The sequence below is a fragment of the Rhamphochromis sp. 'chilingali' genome, assembly GCF_963969265.1.
Source record: "Rhamphochromis sp. 'chilingali' genome assembly, chromosome: 13".
NCBI lineage: Eukaryota > Metazoa > Chordata > Actinopteri > Cichliformes > Cichlidae > Rhamphochromis > Rhamphochromis sp. 'chilingali'.
In genome coordinates this window covers 4,045,718-4,073,002 of record NC_137940.1, presented here as the reverse complement: position 1 = coordinate 4,073,002, position 27,285 = coordinate 4,045,718, and the positions used below count along the sequence as shown (strand labels likewise).

Below are 27,285 nucleotides of genomic sequence, written 5' to 3'. Positions count from 1 at the left end.
TGACACTTTTCCTTCTTCTTTCTGCTTTCTCCCACGTCTGTTATCATTTGTAGGTCCAGTGGATATCAACCTGATGTCAAAGTGCGCCCCCTGCCTTTCAGCTCCCTGCCAAAATAATGGTACCTGTGTCTCCAATGCCGCAGGATCTTACCACTGCACCTGTCCGTATGGATTCAAGGTAAGAATATCAGCAGACAGAGACGCACTGAAGGTGGCGGTCAGACATAATATGTTTCGCTTCTAAAACTTGTTTTCTTGGTCCACATCTGAAACTATAATATAGCCACTAGAATATACATTTTCCTTTTTTGGTCAGTGTGTACTTTAATTTGTAAGTTTGATTAAACTTGCACTCCATCATGGTCTCATAAAAATGTTATATTGATTTATTGCAGTCATAATGCTTGGTTGTTATCAGGCTTCCCATACTTGCTGGTGTTTTTGGAAGTATTTACAAAGTGATTTATCAAAAGTGAAAATTTTTTCAGTTGATATGGAGGCAGTCGAAATCAGTCCTTGAACCTCTGGTGCCGTGTTATTCCCGCGCCTACAGCCTTGTAACTGCGTACTATTTAGTGGTTCCTTTTTATTTCAACTCTTCTGAATTATAGAGTGCATCACGCAGCAAAATTTTCACTTTTTCTAGAAATAGTTGCTTTTTTGAAAGGTGTCCTAGATGACTAGCCAGGCTGCATAATCCTCTGGCATTAGGAGTATTATCAGGCTTAGCTCTGGCCTTGTATGCATAATGTATCTACTTGTCTATCAATAGAGAAATGAGGAGCGAAGCTGACTGCACTGTAGGTACTGAATGATCAAAAGATAAAGGGTGTAATAGCTGTCAATATTCATAGTTCGCATTAGAAAAGACATGCACATCTTCTACTCAGTGCAGTTTGCATAGGCGAGCATGTGCATATCAGTGGTGTCTTACTGCACATTGCAAAAAAAGAAAGTCATAAATAGTTGTTTATGACACTGATTTTAAATGTAGGGGTTGCTTTCATCCTGTAGCATGAACGGAGGATCCAAAGTAGAACTAATGGTGACTGAGACTGTACTCATTGTACTCATCGGCATACCCCTTATTTGCGTATCTGTATTTAGAGATCCTTGAGCTCCAGCTTCTAAAGAATAGACTGCATGCATATCTGTTTGTGCTTGTTTGCATGTATATGTGCACGTGAGTATCTGTGCAAGGACTTTAGGTTTTACAAGAACACATGCTGCATAACCTTTGCACTTTTGCAGGAGAAAGCCTTGGTCTTGCTTTTAATTAACACATCATTTGCCAAGGTCACAGTGCGGGAAGGACTGCTGGAGTGTGCATGCCTGTGTATGTTTGTGTCTGTGTATGTACATGTCTATGTGTATGTTTTTCTTACTGGCATCCACTGGGACAACATTAATTAAAATGTGTGAAGACTCAAAGAAGCAACTAGGAACATGAGGAGTGAGAATAAGAAGGGAAGACATGAGGAATAAACAACAATTAAGTACAGAAGATGGGATGATAGAGGTGTGAGTTAAAGAAAGGAACAAGAAATGTCATAGGTAAGGTGTTGTGGGAGAAATGGAGAGAACACATAGTATAAAGGAACAGTGAGAAATATGTTGAGAAATGAATGAAGGAGGCTGTGAACACAACATGAAGTTCTAAAGTAAAGAATAAAATAGAAAAGGAAATAAAAAGATGGGTTTAGATTAAAAACAAAAATAAAGCGCTTTGATCAGAACAAGTGGGTATATTGGCTGACAGAGGTTTTAGGACTCTGATGAATGAAACTTCTTACCAGGAAAAGTAATGAATCAAAGAAGTAGACATGTTTTATGAATATGTCCACTACATTTGTGGTTTGTTTTTTTTACTACACCTTAAAAATATGTTGTCCTTAAAAAGAAAAACTACAAGAGCACAACATAAATAGTAAAAAGAACTTTATCAGTGGAACTATATATTTAGATATAATGTATATATAAATATATACACATATATATAGTTACATACATTTGTCTTTTCCCAAGTGGTCAATTTAAATACATTTAAATAAAATTAAGAACACTTAACTGTAATGTGCCGGACAGTAAAATTATGTCACTAGTGAAGAAGTTTGATGACAGCTTCACTTATTCCAGTAGTAACAGAAGACACAATATTCAGTTATTAACTGCTTTGCCATGTCTTGTCCTCTCCTTTAGGGTCAAGACTGTGAAATACCAATCAATGCCTGCATTAGCTTTCCTTGTTCTAATGGAGGAACCTGCCACATTCATCCTGGCCATGAAGACCACTTCAGGTACAACGGTGTTTGTTATTAAGTGTTATGCTATGTGGAAGTTTTGTCAGTGGTACCAGTTGTTAGTCTCAAAATTACGACTGGGTTCTGGGGTCTGCTGGCTGACGAACTTGCAGACAAGGGGGTATCTTTTATACCGCCACTGTAAACTATTTGCAACCAAATTGTAAGGAGGTGCAGCACCAATTTCCCCTTGTGACTGTCGTCAACCTCGAGCAACCACTAATGAACCACTAGGAGAATACACTAGGAGAATGCAGAGTTTATCTGCATTTAAGTAAGATTTAATTAAGACAGCTTTAGTACTTTGACTACACCAGTTTTGCTTTCAAACCCTTGTGTAGCTGGCAGGTTTTGCACTAAAAATCAATGAGGCTATGGAAGAATTTGGTGTTAAACCAGGGATGGTTTTGAAAATGTGTTTTTTCATGTTTGACCAAGACACTGACGCCACTTTTGATACTTTAGATTCTATCCAGTTGTACTGTGTCTCTCACCCCATGATCCTACGACCCTAAATTGTATGAATAGTTAAGAAAATGGAGGAATGGATAATTCAAGGAGGTTATCCATTATTTATCTGATCCTTATATGTTTTCACTTTCTCAAAGCATGCTGAACATGCTACTTCATTTTCAGGAACCTTCCTATTTTACATTCATACGCTTTCATACACTCAACAAAAATATAAACGCAACACCTTTGTTACTGCTCCCATTTCCCATGGGATGGACGTAGAGACCTAAAATTCATTCCAGATACACAATATAACCATCCCTCCCAAACAGTGGTCACAAATCAGTCCAAATGTGTGGTAGTGGGCACATCTGCTATATTGAGATAATCCATCCCACCTCACAGGTGTGCCACATCAGGATGCTGATCTGACATCATGAGTAGTGCACAGGTGTACCTCAGACTGCCCACAACAAAAGGCCACCCTGGAATGTGCAGTTTTTTGCGCTATTGGGGGTCTGGGGACCCAGAACCGGTCAGTATCTGGTGTGACCACCATTTGCCTCATGCAGTGCAACACATCGTCGCATGGAGTCTATCAGATTGTCAATTGTGGCCTGTGGAATGTTGGTCCACTCCACTTCAATGGCTGTGCGAGGTTGTTGGATATTCGTGGGAACTGGTACACGCTGTCGTATACGCCGGTCAAGCACATCCCGAACATGCTCAATGGGTGACATGTCCGGTGAGTATGCTGGCCATGCAAGAACTGGGACATTCTCAGCTGCCATCTGCCCTGAACAATGTGAACCATGATTCATCCGTGAAGCGCACACCTCTCCAACGTGCCAGACGCCATCGAATGTGAGCATTTGCCCACACAAGTCTGTTACGGCGACGAGCTGGAGTCAGGTCAAGACTCCGATGAGGACGACGGGCATGCAGTTGAGCGTCCCTGAGACGGTTTCTGACAGTTTGTGCAGAAATTGTTTGGTTGTGCAAACCAATTGTTCCAGCAGCTGTCTGGGTGGCTGGTCTCAGACGATCTTGGAGGTGAACCTGCTGGATGTGGAGGTCCTGGGCTGGTGTGGTTACACGAGGTCTGCGGTTGTGAGGCCGGTTGGATGTGCTGCCATATTCTCGGAAACGCCTGTGGAGACGGCTTATGGTTGAGAAATGAACATTCAATGCACGGGTGACAGATCTGGTTGACATTCCTGCTGTCAGCATGCCAATTGCACGCTCCCTCATTGCTTGTGGCATCTGTGGCATTTTGCTGTGAGACAAAACTGCACATTCCAGGGTGGCCTTTTGTTGTGGGCAGTCTGAGGTACACCTGTGCACTACTCATGATGTCAGATCAGCATCCTGATGTGGCACACCTGTGAGGTGGGATGGATTATCTCAATATAGCAGATGTGCCCACTACCACACATTTGGACTGATTTGTGACCACTGTTTGGGAGGGATGGTTATATTGTGTATCTGGAATGAATTTTAGGTCTCTACGTCCATCCCATGGGGAATGGGAGCAGTAACAAAGGTGTTGCGTTTATATTTTTGTTGAGTGTATATTTAGACTCAGGAGCTGCCCAACACAATCATAGTGTGTGAATCCTAGCTGCAGTGCAACTCCAGTGGTCAAGAGCCTTTCAGTGGCAGTGCTTTAGGGAAAATAACATTGTGCATCACCCATTCACTTCCCCACCCATCTTTTCCCAACACATTCAGAATTGCAACCTGTTTTTGCACATGCGGTGCAGCTGAGGTGCAGGTTAGGTGAGAACGCAAATGTGTAATGTCAAAGGGTTTTTAACCTACTAACTCTCTAGTAGAAAGTCTGTGTAATTTCTGATTACATGCATAGGAGAATAGCACAGGTAATTGTCCAGAGAATTCACAGCAAGCAAATGTGTATTAGCTGTGCTGCCTTCTGCACCCTCAGTTCAAGCAGCATAAGCCTAAACCAAACAGAGTACTTCCAGCAGTGAGAAACAGATCATAAAGAAGGGTGTCTGTTGCCATCATTGTGTGTATGTGACCACATGATTTCCTCTGGGATTAATTACTATTCTGACTTTGATTCTGATAATATAGGGTATTATCCTCACCTGATCTTCTTGGGTTTTTTTTTTGAATATGCGATCGCATCTCTGCCAACTAGTATGTTCAACAGGCTGTTATCACCTCATTTAGTGGTTGTTGTTATGCTAGGAAAACATAGATGATGAGTTTTTCAACATATGAAGTAAATTAAGTTTTTACCCAGGAGACTAGACTTTTACTAAGCCAAACAACTGCTTGCTGATTGGTTTAGTTTACATACCAAATAACTGCTTGGTTAGTGTTAGGAAAGAAATATGGTTACTTTTTTGGTTGAAAGGTATTGCATGTTAGAAAGCTGTACTTGCTAACCTACCAGAGTAGAGAGTCCAGTGGACGTTTTACTTGACCCAAAGATGCCCTATATAATCTCTCTACCTCTAGCAATAATTAGATAAATGATAATACACCTTCTGACCCACAGATGGCTACAAGAGGGCACCTGCTAGACATATCTAACTGCAGTGGATAATGTTCATTTAATGGGTGGATAACACTCAAAGCAGATGTTTTACTCCTGGACTTTTGCACGCAACTTGAAATATTGAAAGTTACATTGCAGAATTGTTTAAGCATACTAAATTGCTACGACCTAAAACATTGAGAACTGCTTCCTTAAGCCTTCCATGTCCCCTATAATCTTAATCCTATTTGGACTAAAAAACTAAGGCCAGAGTTACTTTGTGCTGAAAATTATGGCACAAGCCGCAGACCAAAAGTAATCAAACGGCCAACAATTGTTTAGAAATGGGACTAATTAAAAACAGACCCTTTGCGGTATGACTTTTTAATGTGGTTCATTTTAAGCAAAACGGCCCTTTCACCATTAAATTGAATCAAACCGCATCAAATACACTATATTTCACTTAAGAAGTCTTTGAGACTTGCTAGTTGGATTTGTTATATTTTAGAATATAAATTCAATTTTCCTGCTTAATAACCGCCCATGGTAGAACAAATGCAATCTGTGTGTGTCTGAGAATCCTCGACCGTGCCTGCCCGGGTAATCAGTGCCGCTCCAAAACGTCACCCTTTGTCCAAGTCTTGTGACAAACAGCGGCTGTAATTGCAACAATTGTCATATATCTTTCTACCAGATTTGTCTCCTTCTCAACCCCAGTAACAAGGCCTTTGCCCTTTGAAAAGCTCTGATATGCTTCTGGCCTTTAAAGGCTTGTGTGGTAATGCTATTAGGGGTCTCTTTACCCTTTTCAGATGATTCCTTAATGGTAAAGAAACACAGGTAGAGCCCTGTGACCTCTGAGAGAGACAGAAATAAAGGGAGAAAGACAGTAAGGGAAGGAGACCATGCCCCTTTGACATTTTAACATGTTATATAATCAGTTACGCATATTCAGGAAGTCCAATTAACTTTGGTTCTTAGCACAGCTCCATTTGTCAAACTATATAATTTAAATGTCAGGACTTGGATTTGATTGGTGAAACGGTGATCCTTGACCCAGTCAGTGGTTTCTGCATTTTTATTTCTTTTTTTTTCTCATGGGGAACAGTTAATATCTTCTTCCTTTCTTTTTACTTCATCACTCCTTTTATTTTTCCTTTATTTTCTCTTCTTCTGCTTCATTAAGTCATCTGGATTGGGAGTGGTCCCTTTGTCTCTGCTGCATAAGTATCCCACATTTTTCTGAATATTTTAGCCTGAACAACTTGCAATAATAGGCTCATTATATCTTAGAATATAAATTTATTTTATGTCATTTTGAGTGAAGGCTTAAGTGCAGGTTTTCTAAACTGGAAAACAGATAGGGAGGTGGTAACCAGTGAGTATTGTGAGATACATGAGAAAAAACTCCTTACTGTAGGTACCAAAGCTTTCATTTCACTTGTTGCGAAATGAAAGCGGTGAGAAAGAACTAAACACATTTTGTATGTACAAAAAAGTGGGAAGGACAAAGCATTGTGCCACAAAAACGAGTGAATGGGTTTGTGTGGGTTGATAATTGTCACTGACAAGCAGCTATCCTCTTGCTTCATTTATTGGGTGAACTTAATGTAAAATTCAGTTTTTCCCAATAAAAGTAATTTAAATCAATCATGTCTAGATGAACAGAAGAACAGAGAGTCGTGAGAGAGAGGGCGAGTTGTCAAAGGCAGCTGCGGTTGGATTTATTAGACTTAGAGTGTTTGTGTGTGGGTGAGTGATCTTCACCTAAAGGTAGTGTGCGTGTTTGTGATCTGTTTGAAGGAGTTATCCTGACTGAGATACAAAGGGTGAAAAGGGGGAAGAGATCAAGGGCTGACGAGAAAAGAGGTGGGTGAGGGAAAGAAGTGGAGGAGAGGAGGAAGCTTTGATAATTCCCTTTGAGTGGTCCAGGTGGGCGGCGTCCAACCGTAGTGGCATCAAACTAAGCGTATCTCAGCATTTTTTGTTCTCTTTTGTTTTTTTCTTCCTTTTAGCTGGAGGTGGGTGTTTTGTTTTAAAGTTTTTTCCTTTCACCTCAGTAGAAGCCTGAGGAATTTTGACTGATATTTATTAATAAAACATCTCCCATCAGGAAAGAGAGATGACATAAATCAAAAGGCTGTGTTTGAAAGGGAGGATTGATTCTCCCTAATCTTTATCGCAGAAAATAGATTAACAGGAAGTATGTGTGCTGCAGGAATAGCTGCAACTTGTTGGAATTTAATGAGACATGAAGTGGAGTCTCTAAATGAAAAGGATGTAAGAATATTAACTACAGATTCAATAGTTCTTCTTTAAACTTCTCTCACAGGAGCATTTACGAGGAGCTGATGATGAGTCCTCAGATCTTGCCCAGTTGCTAGGTAATAATACACATTTTGTGTGTTTTTGCATGTGTAGCTGTGCGTGTCCGCCAGGTTTTGAGGGCCAACATTGTGAGATAAACCCAGATGACTGCGAAGACAACGACTGTGAGAACAACTCCACCTGCATCGATGGGATCAACAACTACACCTGCGTCTGTCCTCCAAACTACACAGGTAGACACCCACACAAACACACAAAAACTTTCAATAATGCACCCTCAGTCTTTGCCCCTGAGAGGCTGGGAGGGTCACCAAGTCCCACACTTACAAAATCATATTTTCCAGTTTACTGGATGGTAAGTTAGTAATTGACAGGCTCTCTGCAGTGACCTGAAACTGTTCCTGCAGGAGGTTTAAAGAGCAATCACATGAGAGGGAGACAGAAGGAGAATGAGAGTGAAATGGCAAAGATTGACTGTGTACTAGAGGGAAGGGGAAAAATAAACAGAGCAACGGAAAGGGTAAAGAAATTGCCGATAAAGGGCAAAGGCTGAGAGGAGCGAGAGCTGCCCTGGCAGAGTCCGGCACGCTGAAGCTAAACTGCTGACTCTGAATTTAAGTTTTTCTGTGTGTAACAGTGTCCTCTAAGACACACACACGTACGCACACACACAAACACGAGGTCCCCTTTAACACTGAACCTCAGTCAATACACACTCAGCAGCACACACACCATGTCATTATCGTTGTTGGCTCTCAGAGTCCTTGCACACTGCCAGCCACCTTACCACATACAGCTGTTGCACACAAACACACACGTTCATGCGCACAGCTGGTTCCTCTGGCACCGAACTCCCCACTTAGCTCAGTGAACCGCAGCGCAATCATCAGGTGTCACATTAAGAGGACAGTACTTTACTAGTCACTCTCCTTTCTCCAAACTCAGCAACCAGGACTGTCACGTCATATTTGCAACACAGAGAGAAAAATCCAGATTTAATGTCATAAGACCTTTGAAACAGCTGATTTAAGGTTTCTTTAACGTGCTCAACAATTTAAATGTCACAGTAGCATTTTGATTATGGTAAAAAATCCATTTTAGACAGATGATGGAGGAAAGGTCAGGAGGTCACAAGAAAATATAATTAATCCCTTGTGAAATTAAAAAAAAACTGCAATTCAGAAAGTATTAAATAATTTGGTGTGAAAAAGGCAACAAGATAATCAGTGTTTTAGAAAATTCGCAACAATGTCCAGATATGTTGCTCTGGAACTCTGCATGTCCCCAGTTTTCCACCTCTGATGCCTTGTTCCTGAAATAAGCAGCACTAAAGCACAAAGATCACATACCTTCACTTCATTACCCTCCTTGGTGGAAGATAAACCAAGCTGCATGGATGTAGTGTCAACAGTTTGTGTCTTTATATCTGTTAAAATCTCCCACAATTCTCATATGATCATATTATTGTGTAAAATGATTTTAAATCAGGTAAATCATGCCTAACATCTTTTTCTGTAGCACAGTTTCATTTGCATATGATAATTATTCTAAGGTATTTCAGGTAATTCCACATTGATAAATTTATTTTGGCATCTTTAACAAAGTGCCTGAAGTGTGAAATTGTCTGCTTAGGGAGCTCAAAGACTGAATAATTAAAATTTACTTTCACAGCATGCTTTTTTGTCTTTTCTTTTTTTTACAAGTCAAACATCCTTTCAGAAATTGCGGTGTACTGTAGCTCAAAAAACCTGTGCCTAAAAGTGATTTGAGGCGAGGGTATTGGAGACAGACAGGGCGGGAAGGCAGCAGGATTAGATGAAAGCAGGCAGAGAATGATGGAAATGTGCTTGACCTTTCTCAATACCCGCTTCCTTCCTACCACTAACTTCAACTACTGATTTTAAACACACTGTTAACCCTTCTCACCCTTTCAGCATGTGTATGTGTGTGTACATCTTTAGACCGCCTCCACTTTTACAGAGAGCATTAACCCCCTTCTCTGTCAGGTCTGAGAAAATGCTGATAGCGCTATTCCCTTTGTGCGTGAGGACATCCACAGCACATCTAAAGCCTTGATCAGGATGCTTTTCCCCCCCTACTGCTATTTGAAGATTACAGAGAGTATGTGTGAAAAGTTTAGTGTGCCCCCCTACTCCCATCTTTCTTCTGAAGTGTTATTTTTCTGTTTACCTTCACAGTTTTTCCCCCACATAAATTCTGAAAATATTTATTCAGATCATTCAGTGATGATGCAGCAGGCATAAAACACAAGCCTAAAATACGATTAAGCCTCACAGTTTCTAAATTGCTGACAGCAAATGTTTTCTTTTTCATCAGGTGACCTGTGTGACGAGGTTACTGACCCTTGTCTCCCTGGTTTTGACCCCTGTCAGCATGACTCCAAGTGCCTTCGCGTTGGCCGCGGTTACAGGTGGGCAACAGTTACATTTGGGGGATCCTTGAAAAACACTGTGTGAAAGTGACAGCGAGCTCACCATGTTAAAGCTGGCTTTTTGTGATACAAGTGAAAGCATTTTTAGGGGGAAATGTTATATTACACTGAACGTTTGTGTGTTTAAACCTTTTATACAGTATAAACCTAAAATCAATCTTTTTATAAATTATAAATAATGAATTATTATGCTATCAGATTAAAGGCTTCCATGTTGAAAAGGTTTGTTTTTTAATAGCCTAAATTAATGTTTCTTGCAGAATCCTTTCACATTGATCTATAATAATTTCATAAGTATCTAAATTAATTAGTGAGTTAAGATCATTAAAAAGTGTTCACTTAATGCCGATTCTGTTTGTTCCTCATTACTGTGTGGATAATGTTTTACGAATGTGGAACTGATATAAAAATATTTTTACACAAACATTTCCCACACTTATCCATGAGAAATGGGAAAATATGGTATAAAAGTAGAGCTCTGTTACTGACTGAGCTGTAGAAACGAACCAAACATGTCACCTCTTCATGCAGTAAAACACCTGTAGGCGAGAGGAAAAGTCTGTTGCCCACACACTGTGTAATTTTATCCTTATTTCCATGTCACTCAAGGTGTGAGTGTTTACCAGGCTACGTGGGCCAGCACTGCGAGCAGGACTATAATGACTGTCTGGAGAACAAGTGTCAGCACGGAGCGGAGTGTGTGGACGCCGTCAATGGCTATACCTGCGTCTGTAAAGAGGGTTTCAGGTGAGAGTCATGGAAACAAATCAGACACAAACACAGTGAAAGACTGGAGGGCCAGACTGGGAGGGGATACAGATGGCACTTCATAATCAGAGACTTGACTGTTTCGACCTACTGCGTGCATCTGTGTGTTTGCGCGCGTGTGTGTGCTGCAGATGCAGCACCATGTGGTTAATTATAGCAGGGACTGTTGGCGAGAGAGAAACAAATTCATCATCAGTGGCTGAGGGGGGAAAAACAGAGAGAAAGTCATGGATATGCAGAAGAAAAGGAAAGGAACGGAAGACAGAGCCATTAGAAAATGACTGTACGGGAAAAATAGGAAGTTTCACAGATTCAGAATGATCCAGGTGAAAACAAGAAAATATACTGAATCTGTTTGGAAGGAAAGGTCCCCGATTCAATATTTCAAGATTATTAGCTTTCTGTTTTAGCCACTGCAATCTCCTCGTGTAATTCAAAGAGACACATTACAAAACAAGTAGTAAACAACTTTTGTCACATAATAGAGATAAACAAATCATCCAATTAACGCTCTATAAATAAGTTATCTTCTGTTTAATCTACTTCTGCCTCAGCGGGCTCTTCTGTGAGAACCCGCCACCAATGATCTTGCTGCAGACCAGCCCCTGCGACCAATCCGATTGCCAAAACGGCGCCCAGTGCCTGGTGGTTGCTGGGGAGCCCATCTGCCGCTGCATGCCCGGTTTCTATGGCAGCAAATGCGACAAAATGGCCACTGTTCACTTCCTGGGTCGTGATGGGTATGTGGAGCTGCCAGCTGGAAAACTCCGCCCAACTGCACATATTTCGTTACAGGTAGGGTTAACCTTTGACCTCTGTGCATTCATTTTTGTTTTTCAAGGTTTACAAATCCAACAGTCAGCTTTTATTTTGAAATAAACCCAAAGGTGCAAAGGCTATATTCTGTAGCACTCCTCTTAAAAGATTTCCGTGCCGCTTGAAATAGAGCTGTGAGACATTCTAATCAAGCTTATAGAGTTAGTGCAGATGAAGCAAAGCCAACATCTGCTCCACCCTCTGTTTCCATGGCACACTGAGCACCGTGCCCACGCACACATACACACTCACACAGACCACACATTTTGGACACCTGAGAGTCATGTCCTAATGGACACATAATTTTCTTTTTTATTGAAATGAGAAATAAAGTAGGCAGAGAAAGAGAAACAGGAAGAGGAAGGTGGTTTAATTGATATTTACCACCTGTTTGGAACCATGGGGGCTTGCGCTTGTGCATGTGTGTGCGTGTGCTTTTGCGTTCTTGCCAGGACTTTTCAATGTCAGGGCCAAGGCTATTAAAACTCTACCAAGAGGCCTTGAGTCAGTGGTAAGAGAGAGAAATAGAAGAATGAAAGAGCCACTGCACTTCATAAATTACTATATGCTTTTTTCCTTCTCCTTTTTTCACTTTTTTCTTTTCTTTAAGGCTGCATCCAAATTCTCTGTTCATCCACATATGCATCTTCTTCTTTCCTCCCTCTTCCACTTCACTTGCTCTCTCACTCTTTGTACTTTACACCTCTTACCCCCTTTTTCTCTTTTTGGCCTGCATGGCTTTCTCTTTTTTCCAGCAGCTTGTTAGCAGGTGTTGACTTGGCTATGCTCCATTGACGCCAGAGTGTTAAGTGCTTGGCCCCATGGCCCCATTTCCACTTGCTAGTTAGTTAGCGCTTAAAGGAGCACGCGAGCAAGTGTGACATGTCAAGTGTGTTTCTGAGACAAGTGTGGTGGAATTTGTTTTCTTTTTAAATGGTTTACAGTTGATGGTATAAAATAACCATCGTAAATCAGACACCCATTTAACCTGCTTTAATATTGAGTCAGATATGCATCAGCAATCTTAACTGAAGCAAAGTATTAGCTTTTCACAGAGTAGATCATTTCTGAGGTCTGGAGGTCAATATTTTTCAAGTTTGTGTACGTTTGGGAGCAGTGAGCAATCTGTTTTATAGTTGAACAGGGGACATAATTTTGTTTTACTAGAAAAAACCTCACTTACATCACTTGAGTAAAACAAGTTTAAAATAGCTAAGATGATCTTAGCTAGTTAGCTAAATTAGCAAGTTAGCTTACTAGCTAACTTGAAGTTGATTTGCTTAAATGATGTAATGAAACATCACATGATGCTATTATATATGTTGTTATACACACAGATATTATAGCGTCATATGCACACAAGCCCTGTTTTTATCTAAATAAAAATGAACAATTCAGGTCTATTTCCTTCTATATGTGCCACTATGACCTTTTACCAGATGATTACTGAATTAAATGAAATATGAAAAATATGACAAACTGTGGACTGTGTATCAAATTCTGTAATTTTTGACGGCTGTTTTTGTGTCCAACGTTTTTCTCTCTCCAGGTGGCTACAGACAAAGACAATGGTATTTTGTTGTACAAGGAGGACCATGATCCTCTGGCAATTGAGCTTTATCAGGGACACATACGTCTTATTTACGACATCGCCAACTACCCACCAACCACTGTGTACAGGTAGGCCACATAAAACAGAAAAGCTGTCCTTCACATTCTTAGAATTCACATTCACTTATTTGAATCATTATGAAGGTCAAGTTTAAGCATGCCTTAAGTACCTATGAGAGAATAAAGATTCATCCACTATTCTATCACTTTTATCTCGCTAATGTAAGCAGACTTATTATCGAATTTACTCCGACGTGGAAATGCATCAATTAAAATGATTTTGGTTTTACATTCCATTAAAGTTAAAACAAGCATTGTGTTGATACGTAGGTTCAAATTACTTTAAAAGCACACTTTGAAAAATAAAAAGCACATAGATGCATACCTTCCCCAAAAAACCATGATGAAAAAGAATTCAATTACTAAGGTTCAAAGAGTAAACAGTAGGTTAAAGATTACAAAAAGCATTCACTCACATAGACATATATTTTTGAGTTTACAGCCACTCGATAAACATTACAGGGATTCAAAGTGATTAAAAAAAATAACAGAAAAATATGCATATATACACATACACAAAACTAAAGTCACCAAGAAAATGGATTTCAGTGGTTTAGTCATCCACACACAAATCTGCCTACATATTTTTGCAAAAACAGCAAGTGCGTCATAGTTTCTAGAAAAATTCCCTTATAGTATTGACCATAAGAAAAAACAAAGATCATCAAGGAAAAGAACATGATAACATTTTCTTAGCAGTAATAGAACAATTTTGTGAGGCCTTTTAGTGTTATTATACTTATATTTGGTCGCTTTATCCAACTGAAATAAGATGTGCATTGTTTTGTAACACAAGTCATAAACTTCAATTCAAATGTTTAAATAATAAGTCACTTGATACAATAAGCAGTCACTTAATGCAACCCTGAAATAAGCAACGTCAAATAGTGTATCCTGTTTCAAGCAGTATTAGTGATGTAAGCTGTTGTTACACAACTTACTAAGTGCCAATTAAGTTTTTTCAACTCCACGTCTGAAGGCTACAGGGTGCACTGTAAAATAAACTGAGGGTGATGTCATCCATAGATTTATTTCATACACATATAAGACGAGGAGAAAGGGCTAATACAATGTCAAAATTACAATATGGAAAACTGCATACAATATTACCTCAAGTGGTTTTTGGATATATAACACACAGAGAATCTTATACAAGTTGTAACGTGGGCTCATCAGCACAAACATATGTGTATTTATGTTACTACATAATATCAAAAACAGCTCGTGGGTGTTTGTAATGAAACGCCATATATTAGACCAGATATTTACTGTACATAGACAGTGTTTACTGCACAGGGTAGGGTGAGTCCACCACGCTGCTAATCCAAATACAATACTGTTAGACTTTTATTTCTTATTACAGTGTATAAAATGTGTGTGTGTGTGTGTGTGTGTGTGTGTGTGTGTGTGTGTGTGTGTGTGTGTGTGTGTGTGTGTGTGTAAGGGGGGTTCTCATTCACTCTTCATTCTCCTTGCTGTATATTCTGAGTGATTTTCTTCCTTTGTGGGTTTTTTTCACACTTTCTCTGGATAAAAACAAAGTCATAAGAAAAGGAGACTGTGGTCTTTTGATAATATGCAGCCCGCTCATAATGAATTTAAGTTTAAGATTAAGGTATTACATCATACTACAAATCCCTTAAGTAACTCAAGGAGAAGAAAATTTAAGCCACAGTTTACTAGGTCAAGGGCAAGACTGGCTCTGCATCAGATATTACACCGTCAAATTTTTGTAGGAATTGTTCAGAATAATCTACCTACAGTAAAATCTGCATACAGATTGACTTTAGTTTATTGTTTAGCTTTTATACTTTCGTACTTTTTTATTAGTTCTCATTTTCCTCATGTTTTTATTTTGTTGTACTAATGTAAATTTACCTTGAGGATCTTTAAAGGTGCCTATAAATAACATTTATTATTATTATTATTGTTGTTGTTGTTGTTGTTGCCTGATTTGCTTCTATGTCATTAGACAAACTTAGATTTGCTTTTCTCTGAAAAACAGAAATTCAGGTTCTATATAAATTAAAATTGATAGATGTTAATTACATTTATTTTAAATCTCAAAATAAGGCAAGAAAGTCTTTGCTTGTAGTAGAGTTAAATTGTTAAAGACAATATATGCTCCTTTATTTATATGACATTTGGTGTTTGTATCTACTGATATGATGGCATGTTTTTCATCAGATGCGATTTCCATATGGGTTAGGCAATGTGATAAACATTGGGTCGATTTAAACCTTGTATACAATCTGCGCCATTTGGGTGGAAAATCAGAATTTGCCTTTAGGACAATATCTTTCAGTTTTTTTGTTTTTTTTTCTTCCATGCTGTGCCTTTACCACAGAGGGCCATAGCTCAATAGAGATGCTGTGTTATATATTTAGCAGTTGTTCAGAAGACTCATGTATTGATAGTAATCAACTTTGCTCCAGACCTCCACCAGTACAGTTAGGCATTCAGCTCAGCTTCAGAGCTGCAGCCCTTTATTTAAAGATGTTCTTTCTTGGTTGGAAAGAAAAACCTACTAAACTATCATGTTTGACTTGTTTGTTGACATTTGTATAATCTTTTGATTTCTGTGGTGCTATTCTGTTTCTTTTGGGTAGGGTGACATGTGGAAGCCACATATATCAAATATGACCTTAAAAAGAATATGTGCTTGTGTTTAACAATGAATGACATATCGGGAAAAGCAAGGAGAATACAAGAGGAATGGCTCATTATAGAGGAAGGAAGGATCAAATGAAAGACTGAAAATGATGGGATGAAGCTAATTAGATATTGGCACAGATGGGGTGGGATGGAGGCAGGGCTGAAAGGGTTGACTAGGAGAGGGGACAGCAACAGAGACACACAGATGCATAGAAAGACAGATTGATCAGCTAACAGTCTGATAACGATAGAAAGAGACCCAGAAAGCCAGATGGATGGACTGATGCTGGATGGAAGGCATGAATGAAAGACCAGACGACACAATAAACAGATAACTGAGTAGAATACATTTCCCGCCAAAGGAGGAAAACGGAAGGGGTAAAACAGATGGATGGAAGCCGTCGAAATGAAAAGACCATGTAATGCAGCTGAACTGCAGGATGGATGAGAGAGGACTGAGGGATGACCGAGGGATGGAGTGAAAGAGGGCGAAGAACAGAGGGAAAAAGCAAACCACAGACTGAGTCAGGGAATTATCCTTGTCTGGTCTTGTTAACTTGACATGGGCCACGCCTGGAAGGGAAACAGACAGACACAGTGCAAGAACAACTGAGAAAAGTGGAGAGAGACAGATGACGACAGGGTAGAGAGAGAACGTATACCGGTACTTTAAGAACATAAAAAGCAGAAAAAATAGTGTCAAATGGGAAAAAACAAATCCGGATATGGGAGTGACAGAGTATGAAACAAAGATCCATACAATGAAGTCGTGTCTAAGCCTACAATGCTATAGCTCTCAGTAAACACTGTCTCTGAAAGGAGACAAGGCAGAACTCCAGTACTGAGGCTTATTTTACCACAAGCTGCTATGCGTTGCCATTTTTTGATTACATGACTCTGACTATTTCAAATGGTCTGTCTTATCTCCCCTAATTTAGAAATACATTGTAAACTAATTCAAACCACATGGCTGGGCAGGCACCACAAAACACCCTGCCACCACTGAACTGATAGTGTCCAGAATGGCGTAACTGTTTAACCACCACAATCTTAGCACAGCAATTCTGGCAGATCCCAAATATGGCACTGACTATACAGCGGTTGTACAGCCAGCGCCAGAAACCAGTGCCAGTCCCTGGGATGTTTCTGAGTGATCCCTGGGTTAGTTATCTTGTGAAGAAACTAGAGAGCCTGGGCGATATGTTCAAGCCAGTTTGGCACAGTGTGCTGAAATGAAGCAGTCATGGCCAGATAACACAGACCAGTGTTAAATGAGAAACCAGTCCGTCTGTGGATTCTTACAGATTACGTGTAAGGTCCCCTGTGGAGTTCATTTGTCAACAAATTTTACAGTTTACAGTAATAGCTATTAAAATAACCATTACTAAGAGCCATTAAAGCACATTGTGTGCAACCTAAATGATAGCAAATGTAATAATTTCATTTCTCTTTCCTCATAAAACATGCACAATCACTTTCTATACATTCTGTATTTTTCCATACATGTAATTTAGTTAAGAGGCCATGCATGCATTGCTATCACACATAGATATCACCCACTGACAGCCTGCTTCACCAAGTGGCAAGCTCAGTATGCAGTTACCACCTCGTTTAATGACGGCTGTGACATCTCACTGATCATGAATGATGTTTCCACAGCTCGAGAAATATGCTGAAGGAGAGAAGAGAGTCGGCCGTGGAATAAGTCACACAACATTGACCTTCAAGACTTGAGTTTGATACTCGCCATTTGGGTTACATTTCAGCATTGTGAAAGTGTAGCGTTAAAATATACACTTTCACAATGCTGAACACAGGTTACGATGTGATGGGTGAGAAGTGACTTGTATCACCCTGATAACCTGGTAGAATACAATCAGGAATTTATATGCACTTATTCACCACCACTATATATCTCCTACATAATATGGGTCACTATAGGTATAAGAGGTTGACAACTAGCCATACTTATGAGTGATCACAACTGATCAGTGGGATAAATATTTGTCATAACAAAAATGGAGCTAAAAAAAAATCCACTGGCTAGCTTTAAAACAGAGAGGTGGCTAATACTAGAGAAATGCAAACATTTACATACATACACAGTGTATTGGAACTGCATATGCCTTTTGGTGCATGCACCTTTTGACAGAAGCAAACCTGTCCAGACAACACAAATATCAACAGCAAAAAAGGGAAAAAAGAAATTGAGGACTGCAAAAAGGAGGAGAATTTCAACAGGCCTCAATAAAAAAATACAGAGGCAGAAACCAGAGGGAATAATTAAACTGAAATGAATACAAGGGATGTGTCGAAGAGGGGAATGTCTCTTTTTGTAGTTCAAAAAAAAAATCGAGATGGAAGGCAGCTACAGAAGGAGAGGCAGGGGAAGGTGTACAAGTCTTTCACTGTGCCCTCATTAGCGCCAGATGAAAGTGTTAAATGAAAATGTGTGCCTTTGTGTGTGCATGCCAGTGTGCAGGGGACGGGGCACAACGCATCTGTTTGTTGTGTATTCATGTGGTGCCCTTTACTAAATGTCACACTAATCTCCCATCAGGTCAAAGAGAGCACATCTACTGTTATTCATCAGCAAGTGACAGAGTGAGTGATGCAGGGATGGATGGGTTCTTGAAAGGAGAAAGGGATCGAGCAGTAAAGGCAGCATAGAAAAAAAAGGATAGGGGAATGGATGAGTGGGCAGAAAGGAGACAGAAGAAAGACAGGTAAAGTGTTGAAGGAAGATGATGACGGATGGTTGAACAAGAGAAAAGGGAAAGTGATGCAAAGAATGGAAGAAGCATTATAAATGGCCATGGATTTGAGCTTATGTCAAACATAATCATTTCTGGAGGGCATAACGTAACATAACAGTTGGACTTTGTGCAGGTGTTCCTTAATTGTAACTCACTTAAATATGCAGCGTATCACATACACCCAGTATGGAAACATACATACAAACGAGTGACCATAGCAAGCAGTTTCTATTCAGATACAGGGCTTCCTCAAGATTTTGGACCTTCATTTGGGTGAATAAAGTGACTGAATGTCTGACCTGAATCTGGCCACAAGGCTGTGGTTAAAACAGACAGACAATCCTTGAACATTATAGGTTTAAAATTCTCAGAGGCTATTGAGACATTCGAATACTGAGTTCTTAGAGGCCTGAAACAACAAGTCCTCATTCCTGAGACTCGACATCAAAACGCAGCGAATCCACTCCTGAAAAGTACAAATTTCATCTGAACTGGCCAGCCTGGTTTAGTGAAAGCTGAAAAAATAAGGAAAGAAAACAGTGAAGGAGTGCTCCATTCTCCAGCTGCTGTCTCAGTAATGGCTAATTGAGGTTACCACAGCAATATGGAACTGGGATGTGTGTCTGCTGAGCATCATTGTAATCAGACTGGGCTGTTTAACACACACATACATACAGTCTCACAAACAAGTTAGCTCACTCGAACATACTTCGATATTGCACAAAGACTACATACTACTGTAGTTGTATAGACTTGTAGATGTATAGTTGTTAAAAAACATTCACACATGCATGTTTGCAAGCTCACATACAGACGCAGCAAATGTGCTTCAGAAACAGCGTAATAAATGACAGGAGTGGCTAATTAGATTTAACAGTGTAAGAGGATCTCCATGGTTATTTCTAATCCAAATATGTTTTTTCAGTTTGAGATAAAGTCAATGACCTGTAATTACTTCTGGGTTTGTATTAGACTCTGTTATATGACAGAAAGCCAGTTTTGGGGTTTGGGAAGTTCTTTTTGGTGAAGTTTATTTGTGTGTGTATGTGCTCATTCAGGATTTTGGACTGACAGGAAATTGTTGTCCCTTGTGGCTTTGGATGAATACAGTGAAAGTTAGAGAGAGAAGCAGTTTCAATCTGCTACGGCTGTGTGTTTGTTTTTATTGAATTCTATAATGGACAGTTTCTTGTACTAATACACAGGGCTAACAGAGTGCTCTTTAGAAGTGTCTAAAACATACACAATTGTGCACACATTTGGAAGCACTGTATCCATCCATCCATTTTCGTAACTGCCTGTTTAATTAATGGTCAGGCTTGGGCCTATCCGAGCTGTCATAGCGCAAAAGGTGGGGCGCACACTGGACAATATGCATATGTATCTCAGAGCTAATACCAAGGGACAAGCACCCATTCCTGCTCACATTCAGACTTATAGTTTACTTACAATTTAGATTAATCAGTTAACCTAATATTCATGTCTTCTAACTGTGGGAGGAAGCCAGAGTACCTGTTGAAAACCCACCTAAGCAAAGGCAGAAGATGCAAACTCCACACAGAAAGGCTCGAGCTGGCCAGTGTATTTAAACCCAGGACCTTTTTGCTGTTATATACTTTAAATCTGCAGAATAATTCACAAACATGCAGGCACACAAATCATGGACAAGCTATTGAAAATATCCACTTTAAAAAATAAGGACGTTTAATGTTGGTAACATTCAAACTCATACACTCACCTGCAGCGCTGCCAGCTGCTCAGACTCAGACACGCTAGTCTTTAGTCAGCTACTTCCATCTGGTGGATTTTTGGTTTCACAACAAGTCCAGTGCTGTGTTTGCCATGTCCATGTGTTAAAAAAATGTGTTTATAGGGTTCCTAAACAACACATCAATCTGAGAGTTTTCAGCTTTGTGAGCAGCTCCATTTAATTTAAGAAGACAAGCAGTTGAGCAAATGAGGGGAAAATGAGATGAAGAGCTTTTGGACTGAAAGCAAATAAGCTTTAGAAGAGGAATAGGGTAAAAATGACTGTTAAATGACATTGGGGCTAGAAAGGTGATTGAAGCAGAGCAAAAGGAGAAAAAGAGAAGAGGAAGTGGATGGGGAAGAAGATAATGAAAAGGAAGTGATGAATAAAGAGGAAAGAAGAGAATGATATGTAATGCAAAAAATGAAAGAACTAGAGTAATACAAAGTTAGGTTTGAGGAGGAGGCTGCTGAGGTACATAACTGATTTTTCTGGCTAGCAGACCATCATTTTGCTATGTTTACTAGGCCTGTTCTCAGCCTTTATTAAATTACATGGTTCCTAATGGAAACCATGTATGTGTCTGTACTGAGTCTACAGGTGTTATTTTACAAGCTTTTAGCTGCGTGCTGAACATGACTGATGTCATGACAATCAAATGCTTTTCACATTTGTTGATGGACAGTCACATGTCCTTGTAAAACCTCCATTCAAATCTCAGATTAGCACTTTCAATTAATAGAAACTGGTTAAAAAAATAGATTCCTAATTTTTACCCAGTTGTCGAGGACAGTGTCACGTGAGGAGACAAAGCAAATGAGTCCATAATAAATTCTTGATTCTTTTTAAGGCCTGTTAATGTGTTATACTGTATGTTGTAATGCATACTGTTCTTTTGTCCTTCTGTATGGTCAGCATTTTTATGAAAGTCACACTGGCCTATATCCAGAACTCACAAACTTTGCTCCATTTGCTGTTAATGTAACATCGCTGTAATCTGAACGCTCTATAAACAGCTGTCAATCACAGCTGATTTAAGGCTCCTTAGCTAGTTAGCAAATAAGTGGTTGCAGACAAAGGGAAGTATTGTCCTGATGTTTCGCTGTGGGAGTCTGGAGCAGACCACCAGCAGAAAGAGTAGCTTCACTTGTTCATTTCTGTTTTTGATGTTCTGCAAGAACTTGGTTGAGCGGAGGCACGGTCAACTTTACCACCCCGCGATTTACCTCTCTTTCCCTCCCTGTCTCTCATTCTCGCTCTCTCTCTCTCCTTCTCTCAGCTTTGCCAAACCACTGTCTCTATAGCTGTCTGTCTCCCCTCCAGCAAAAACCACTTAGCAGAGAATCTCAGACACACGCATTCACACAAGAACACATACACTTTCCTCCCAGGGTCAAACGTGGTGCAAAAGGTCATAATGTTAGTTCTTTGCAGACTTCTCTTCAATGGAAACATTTATTCTTCCAAAAAATATCAGAACTTTACCACAATGGTCCAAACTGGTTGAGTCCGGCTATTAAATTGTAAGAATCCGGTTTTGCCCCAAGGCTTGAGCTCATCAGAACAAACAAGCCCATGTGCTGCTAGAAAGTACTGGGCCTCAACCCCCATGTTAGGAAATCATGAAATAGATCAAGCGCACATTATAATCCCTTCCACAGTAACACAATATTGAGGATGTAATCAGTGTGTTTTATGTCTCGGGATAGCATTTCGACACAGATTTCCCTAATTTCTTTTTCATTTAGGTTGGTCGATTTGCAAACACAACAAAACAAAGAAAAAATAGTTTGACTCGAAAATGTTTGGAGTCTGTTTTGGGTCTGTTTTTCCAATTTGCTCTAACAGTTTTTGCAACGGTAATCTATCATAATCATGCACGTACTGAAATTATGTCCTTTTTTTTCTGTTTGTGTGCATTTGTGCGTTCGTTACAGCGTTGAGTCTGTGAATGACGGGCTTTTCCACACAGTTGAGCTGCTTATTCAGAACCACTCACTGAGCCTAGTGGTGGATAACAGCACCAACAAGAGCCTGGGAAAGCTGGCACGCCAGCCCTCCGTCGACCACAACACCCAGCTTTACATAGGAGGTACGCACACGCATTTCTTCATAAACACGATGCATTTGCGGTACACAGATGTTACTTTGGCCTACCCTACTTCTTGTTTGCTGTGCAGCGCATGGGTACATACGCGTATAGGCACACACAACATGCAAACGTGCACGCAGACTAACGCACACTAAATCACAGCAAGGGTTGTGGTAAGGAAGTGGAAAACTGTTTTTATTCAACTTTTCTTCAAGAAAGAGGGTAGACACGCCTCTGAGAACAGTAACTCCTTTTTTCTCGAGTAAGAGAGACATACTGTTATTGTGCAATAGTGAGAGCTGCAATGCTGTATCCTTGTTGTTTTTTACACTGTATTTCAGTGTAAGCCAAGCCAGAATGAAACCAATAAAGGAAATATCTTAATCAAACATTATACTATACTTTCCATTGTTATTACTGCTCATTTCTGTCTGTTTCTGGTTTTATTTTCACCAATTCCCAGGAGTGCCATCCCAGGTCGTGGCCTCAGGTCTGCGTCCAGGGCCTGAACGATCCCCTCAGGGTTTTAGTGGCTGCGTCCACAATGTCCAGATCAATGGGGAGCCTCAAGACCTGAGTTATAGATCCAGAGGAGCAGGACAGCTACAAAGAATTGAGGGCAAGGTAATTACTCAACGGCTGGCATAGATTCCACAGCATTTACTAGAACGCACAGTAGCATGTTAAAATAAAATTAAAGTATCATAAGTTCATTCAGTGCTGTTAAGAAACCTTGAAGGTTTTATTGAGAACTCTATGGCCTACATTGGTTTTGTAACTCATAATCCCGTAACTCTGTCCTGTAAGTTCGCCTATCAACATATCATCAAAGAAAGTTATGTTTGGCAATAGTAAGAGGACATCTGGCTGAAATACCATGTAAAAAATCATAGTGAAAAACCTTATGACAGCAGTGTTCTGTTTTGGGTTCGGAGCAAGGATCCAATCCAAGCAAGCGTTCACTTTCATAATATAAGCCACAGTAGAAGTCTGATGAGTTTTAAGGCACTTCAACAAAGTCAGCAGCTGCTATGGAAAAGTATACACGCTGTCTTTCCAATTTGGAAACATATTTAATCTGGACCCTTGAAGGGCTGCAGCATTAAGGCAACATCAAAACATTTCTCTGGTTGCGCCACCTACCTCCATGCTTGTCGTTTCTAACAGTGATTTCTTCATTTTATGTTCTGTCACTAGGGTGATGGCATTCTTGCGGGGTGTCATTCGTGCAGTGTTTGTGCACAGGGTGCATGTAGAGAAGGAGGGGAGACGGGAGTAACTTGCGATTGTCCTCCTGGACGCAGTGGGGCTCTGTGTGACCAGACGACAGGCACAAACCCCTGTCAGAACAACAGGTAAGCCAAAATGGCAGAGACATTGAATGTGAGGTCTGAATTTAACTTGCAATTACTAACTCATAGGGGCACACATTCTGTAAAGCGTGCATTTTGTAACAGTTTTAGTTTTAGTTTAGTTTGCTAAGTTATACTGATAGGAGAATGAAAGAAACCCTCGTGTCAGACCCTTTGACCACACACAGAAGCAAAATTTCCCTGGTCAAGCTTTATTTTCTGTTTGTTATATAAAATGAATAATTGCCACCTGTTTGTGATGTTTCTAATGCCATTTTGTCATACAAGCCAGCCAGGTATCTGTTTAGTATAGATTTTGAAATCATGTGGGTTTAGTGGTTTTAAAGCAACCATGGATGAAACCACTTTCCAACCCCAGCATAATTCTCTCCTGTAACATGTTTTCCTTCTGCTCTGCTCTTTCTCCAGATGTTCTCATGGCCAGTGTGTTCCCAAGGGTCAGTCTTACAGTTGCCAGTGTAATGAAGGCTATCAGGGTCAGTTCTGTAACCGACGACAGGAGCCTCCAGCATGCAGGGGGGTTCGCTGTGGGCGTGGGGAGTGTCGGGTGTCAGAAAGGGGAGAGCCGTTCTGTCACTGTCAGCCAGGGTTCACCGGGCCTATTTGTGACACAGGTAACACTGAAAGATTATAAAAAGAAGAAACGGAAATTTGCCGAGAATGAGAGCATATTATGATTTAAAATGTGCTTTTTTTTAACGCCACCAACATGCAGAAATCACATGTCAAGGAGAAATGGTAAGAGAACAGCTGAAGCGCCACCAACCCTTAAGAACATGCACGTCCACCAGCAAGATTCCCCGCATGGACTGTTCCAGATCCTGCCAGGCTTCACCTGGTGTTTGCTGTAGCGTCACCAAGACCAGACGGAGGAAGGTGGTTTTCCGCTGCACAGACGGCACCTCGTACTCAGAGGAGATGGAAACCGCTCTGGAATGCGGCTGCTCCAAATGTCCGTTGTAACAGCACGGCAGTTTGTTTTGCAGCACTCACCGCCGCCTTTTTGTGAATTCCACACATCAACGAAGTTGTCGCTCGGAGAATTTTCCACATTGATGAGCACCAGCATGACACAATTTTTAATTTCCACATTTTGTTTGACCGCTGCCAATTTGCTGCCAAGAGAAACGATAAACAGAAACAAAAATGGGACACGTGTGTGTGTTTTGACAGAGAGAAAATATATTGTAAGATATAAGTGAGAAAAAAACATAGAAGTTATTTTTATTATGGATTTTTTTTTCTAAAAGATGATAAAAGGACTGATTTTTGTAATATGTTGATTATATAATGTGTTGCATAGTATAAAAATGTTATTTTTACCTTGTAAGAAGTACACAGCAAAATAGATTAACATTCCTTAAAAGTATATGAATTTATATATGTGTAAATCTATATAAATATTTACCCTAACCCAATGAATTTTATATCTTCTAAGTGTATTTGCATGATGTTAATGTGAGTGCCAATGTGTGGGACACTGGGAGAGAAGAGCAGAGAAGAAGAAGAAGAGCTCTGTTGATTCCACACAAAGGAAAAGGTGGCAGGCTTTTGAAGTCCTTCTTGGAGGCTAAAAGCGAACTGTATGTGCCTAGCTAACCTGCTTCTCTATATAATGGACATTATCCTCACATGTGAGTTCCCATAAAAGACTCTTTTCACAGAGATGATTTAACAGTTTGCTCTAATATTGTGTCATTCTTATTTGCTGTTGCACGCCACACTTGGAGCCACATAAGGTTTGACATTAAATTGGAAAGGCATCTGCTATTCATTGGAAAATGTTATGAATCAGAAATTCCCATAGAAATCAATAATAATGAAAAACATGCTGTAAATTCAGCATTATGCTCACTCTGAACTTGTTCGAGTTAGACTGCTGAGATTTAAAACATACACAAGTGGAGACGGGAAGACATCTTTTTTGAGTTATCCTTTTAAATAACAAGAAGTTTTCTCTCAAGAGTCACTTACTGAGTGTAGCTGGTTGGGCTCCGAGGTATTTTTTTACACCCATAACAAATGGAGTGATGTCACACCTGCATAATACCTACACGTCAATGCTGCAATGTGAGATGTCAAACTTGGTATAAATAGCAAATACGCCAATTCTCGCTGTTTGCTATTCAATTAATGCTTAACAAGGACAAACTGTTTCAATAACAACAATACACCAAAGTCACATGTTTTTGCCTTAACAGATAAGGATGTCAGAAATCATTGAAAAATGTTGCTGATTTATGCAAGTTCACTACTTTTGATGTGCCTGTGTTGAAATCCAAAAGGTTTGCTGCAATATTTTCAACAGCTGCTACTGAATTGTTTTTGGATAAATAAGCATCATAGTGTCACATGTAGCAATTCACACCAGTCCATAACAACAATCAAAATAAATGTGTGGCCTTACGTGGTATACCTCTCCCTAATCTCTTAATTAGATCGTATTTTAAGGTCCTAGGAAATATAAAAACCTCAAATTAAGTAATATAAAGCCTTAACCACGTGGCAGTTCTTTCAGTTTGAAAGATTGTCTGTAGAAAGTGCCTCATAGCTTTGTGATGAATGTGAAACTGCAGTACCACGTACCAATTTCTGTGTTTTACCCTCTGTTATAAGAATAGAGCATTTGTTGTGTTACAATAACAATATATAATGCAAGAACCAATATTTGCTTTAAAATGCATATGGAAGGAATCATTTTATTGTAAAGGTGAAGATTTTGGTAATTCAATAATGGTTTTAATTTGAGTGTTGACATTGTAGGTGGAGGTTAAAAACTATTATGTGCTCTTGTTGACCAAAATGTAATTTGCTCCGGTGTGATCACAGCAAACCTCCACCATCACAACTAAAAACAGCTTCAGTCAGTTTGTCACATAAGAGAATCTGATTACACGCAAGAAACAACAACACAACTGAACACAAATACATTACCTGTGCAGTTTCTTATTGCCCACAGTTGACTAACACAATTAAAAGTATTAATATGATGTAACTACTACTGTACTGTTTACTTTATACAATGTTGCTTTGTTTACACAGAGGCAAAGCATCATCAGTAAATTTACAGCTCTGCTATTAAAGGTTTGCAACAGTGTTAAAATGATGATTTTCTACACTTTTATTCTTCTTGCTTCTTCACTATGAACATTTTCCTTTCATTCCCTACTTTTCTTCCAATGTTCAAGAGAATATTATCTTTTCCCCACAGTGTCTCCTTCATTCACAACCTATCCCCTTTCATTTTCCTACTTGTTAGCTTCTATCCTCATTTTTACAGCAGTTCCAGCCTTTAACTGTCCCCTCGTTTCCTTTTACCCACTGCACATCTTCGTCTCCTGATACTGATTGCTTAGCTTTTCATT

At 39.8% G+C, this 27,285-nt stretch overlaps 1 protein-coding gene across 1 annotated transcript in view; it reads left to right on the top strand.

Moving 5' to 3' along the window:
• slit3 (slit homolog 3) overlaps positions 1 to 27,023 on the top strand; it is a 247,429-nt gene extending 220,406 nt beyond the window's left edge. The window contains exons 26-37 of the mRNA XM_080900540.1: positions 54 to 178; positions 2,200 to 2,297; positions 7,681 to 7,820; positions 9,925 to 10,018; positions 10,649 to 10,786; positions 11,362 to 11,602; positions 13,173 to 13,303; positions 22,393 to 22,547; positions 23,011 to 23,171; positions 23,745 to 23,902; positions 24,329 to 24,534; positions 24,636 to 27,023. Of these exons, the coding sequence (XP_080756666.1) occupies positions 54 to 178; positions 2,200 to 2,297; positions 7,681 to 7,820; positions 9,925 to 10,018; positions 10,649 to 10,786; positions 11,362 to 11,602; positions 13,173 to 13,303; positions 22,393 to 22,547; positions 23,011 to 23,171; positions 23,745 to 23,902; positions 24,329 to 24,534; positions 24,636 to 24,883 (1,895 nt within the window). The 3' untranslated portion in view covers positions 24,884 to 27,023. The remainder of the gene's footprint in view (positions 1 to 53; positions 179 to 2,199; positions 2,298 to 7,680; positions 7,821 to 9,924; positions 10,019 to 10,648; positions 10,787 to 11,361; positions 11,603 to 13,172; positions 13,304 to 22,392; positions 22,548 to 23,010; positions 23,172 to 23,744; positions 23,903 to 24,328; positions 24,535 to 24,635) is intronic.
• The last annotated feature ends 262 nt before the right edge of the window (positions 27,024 to 27,285 follow it).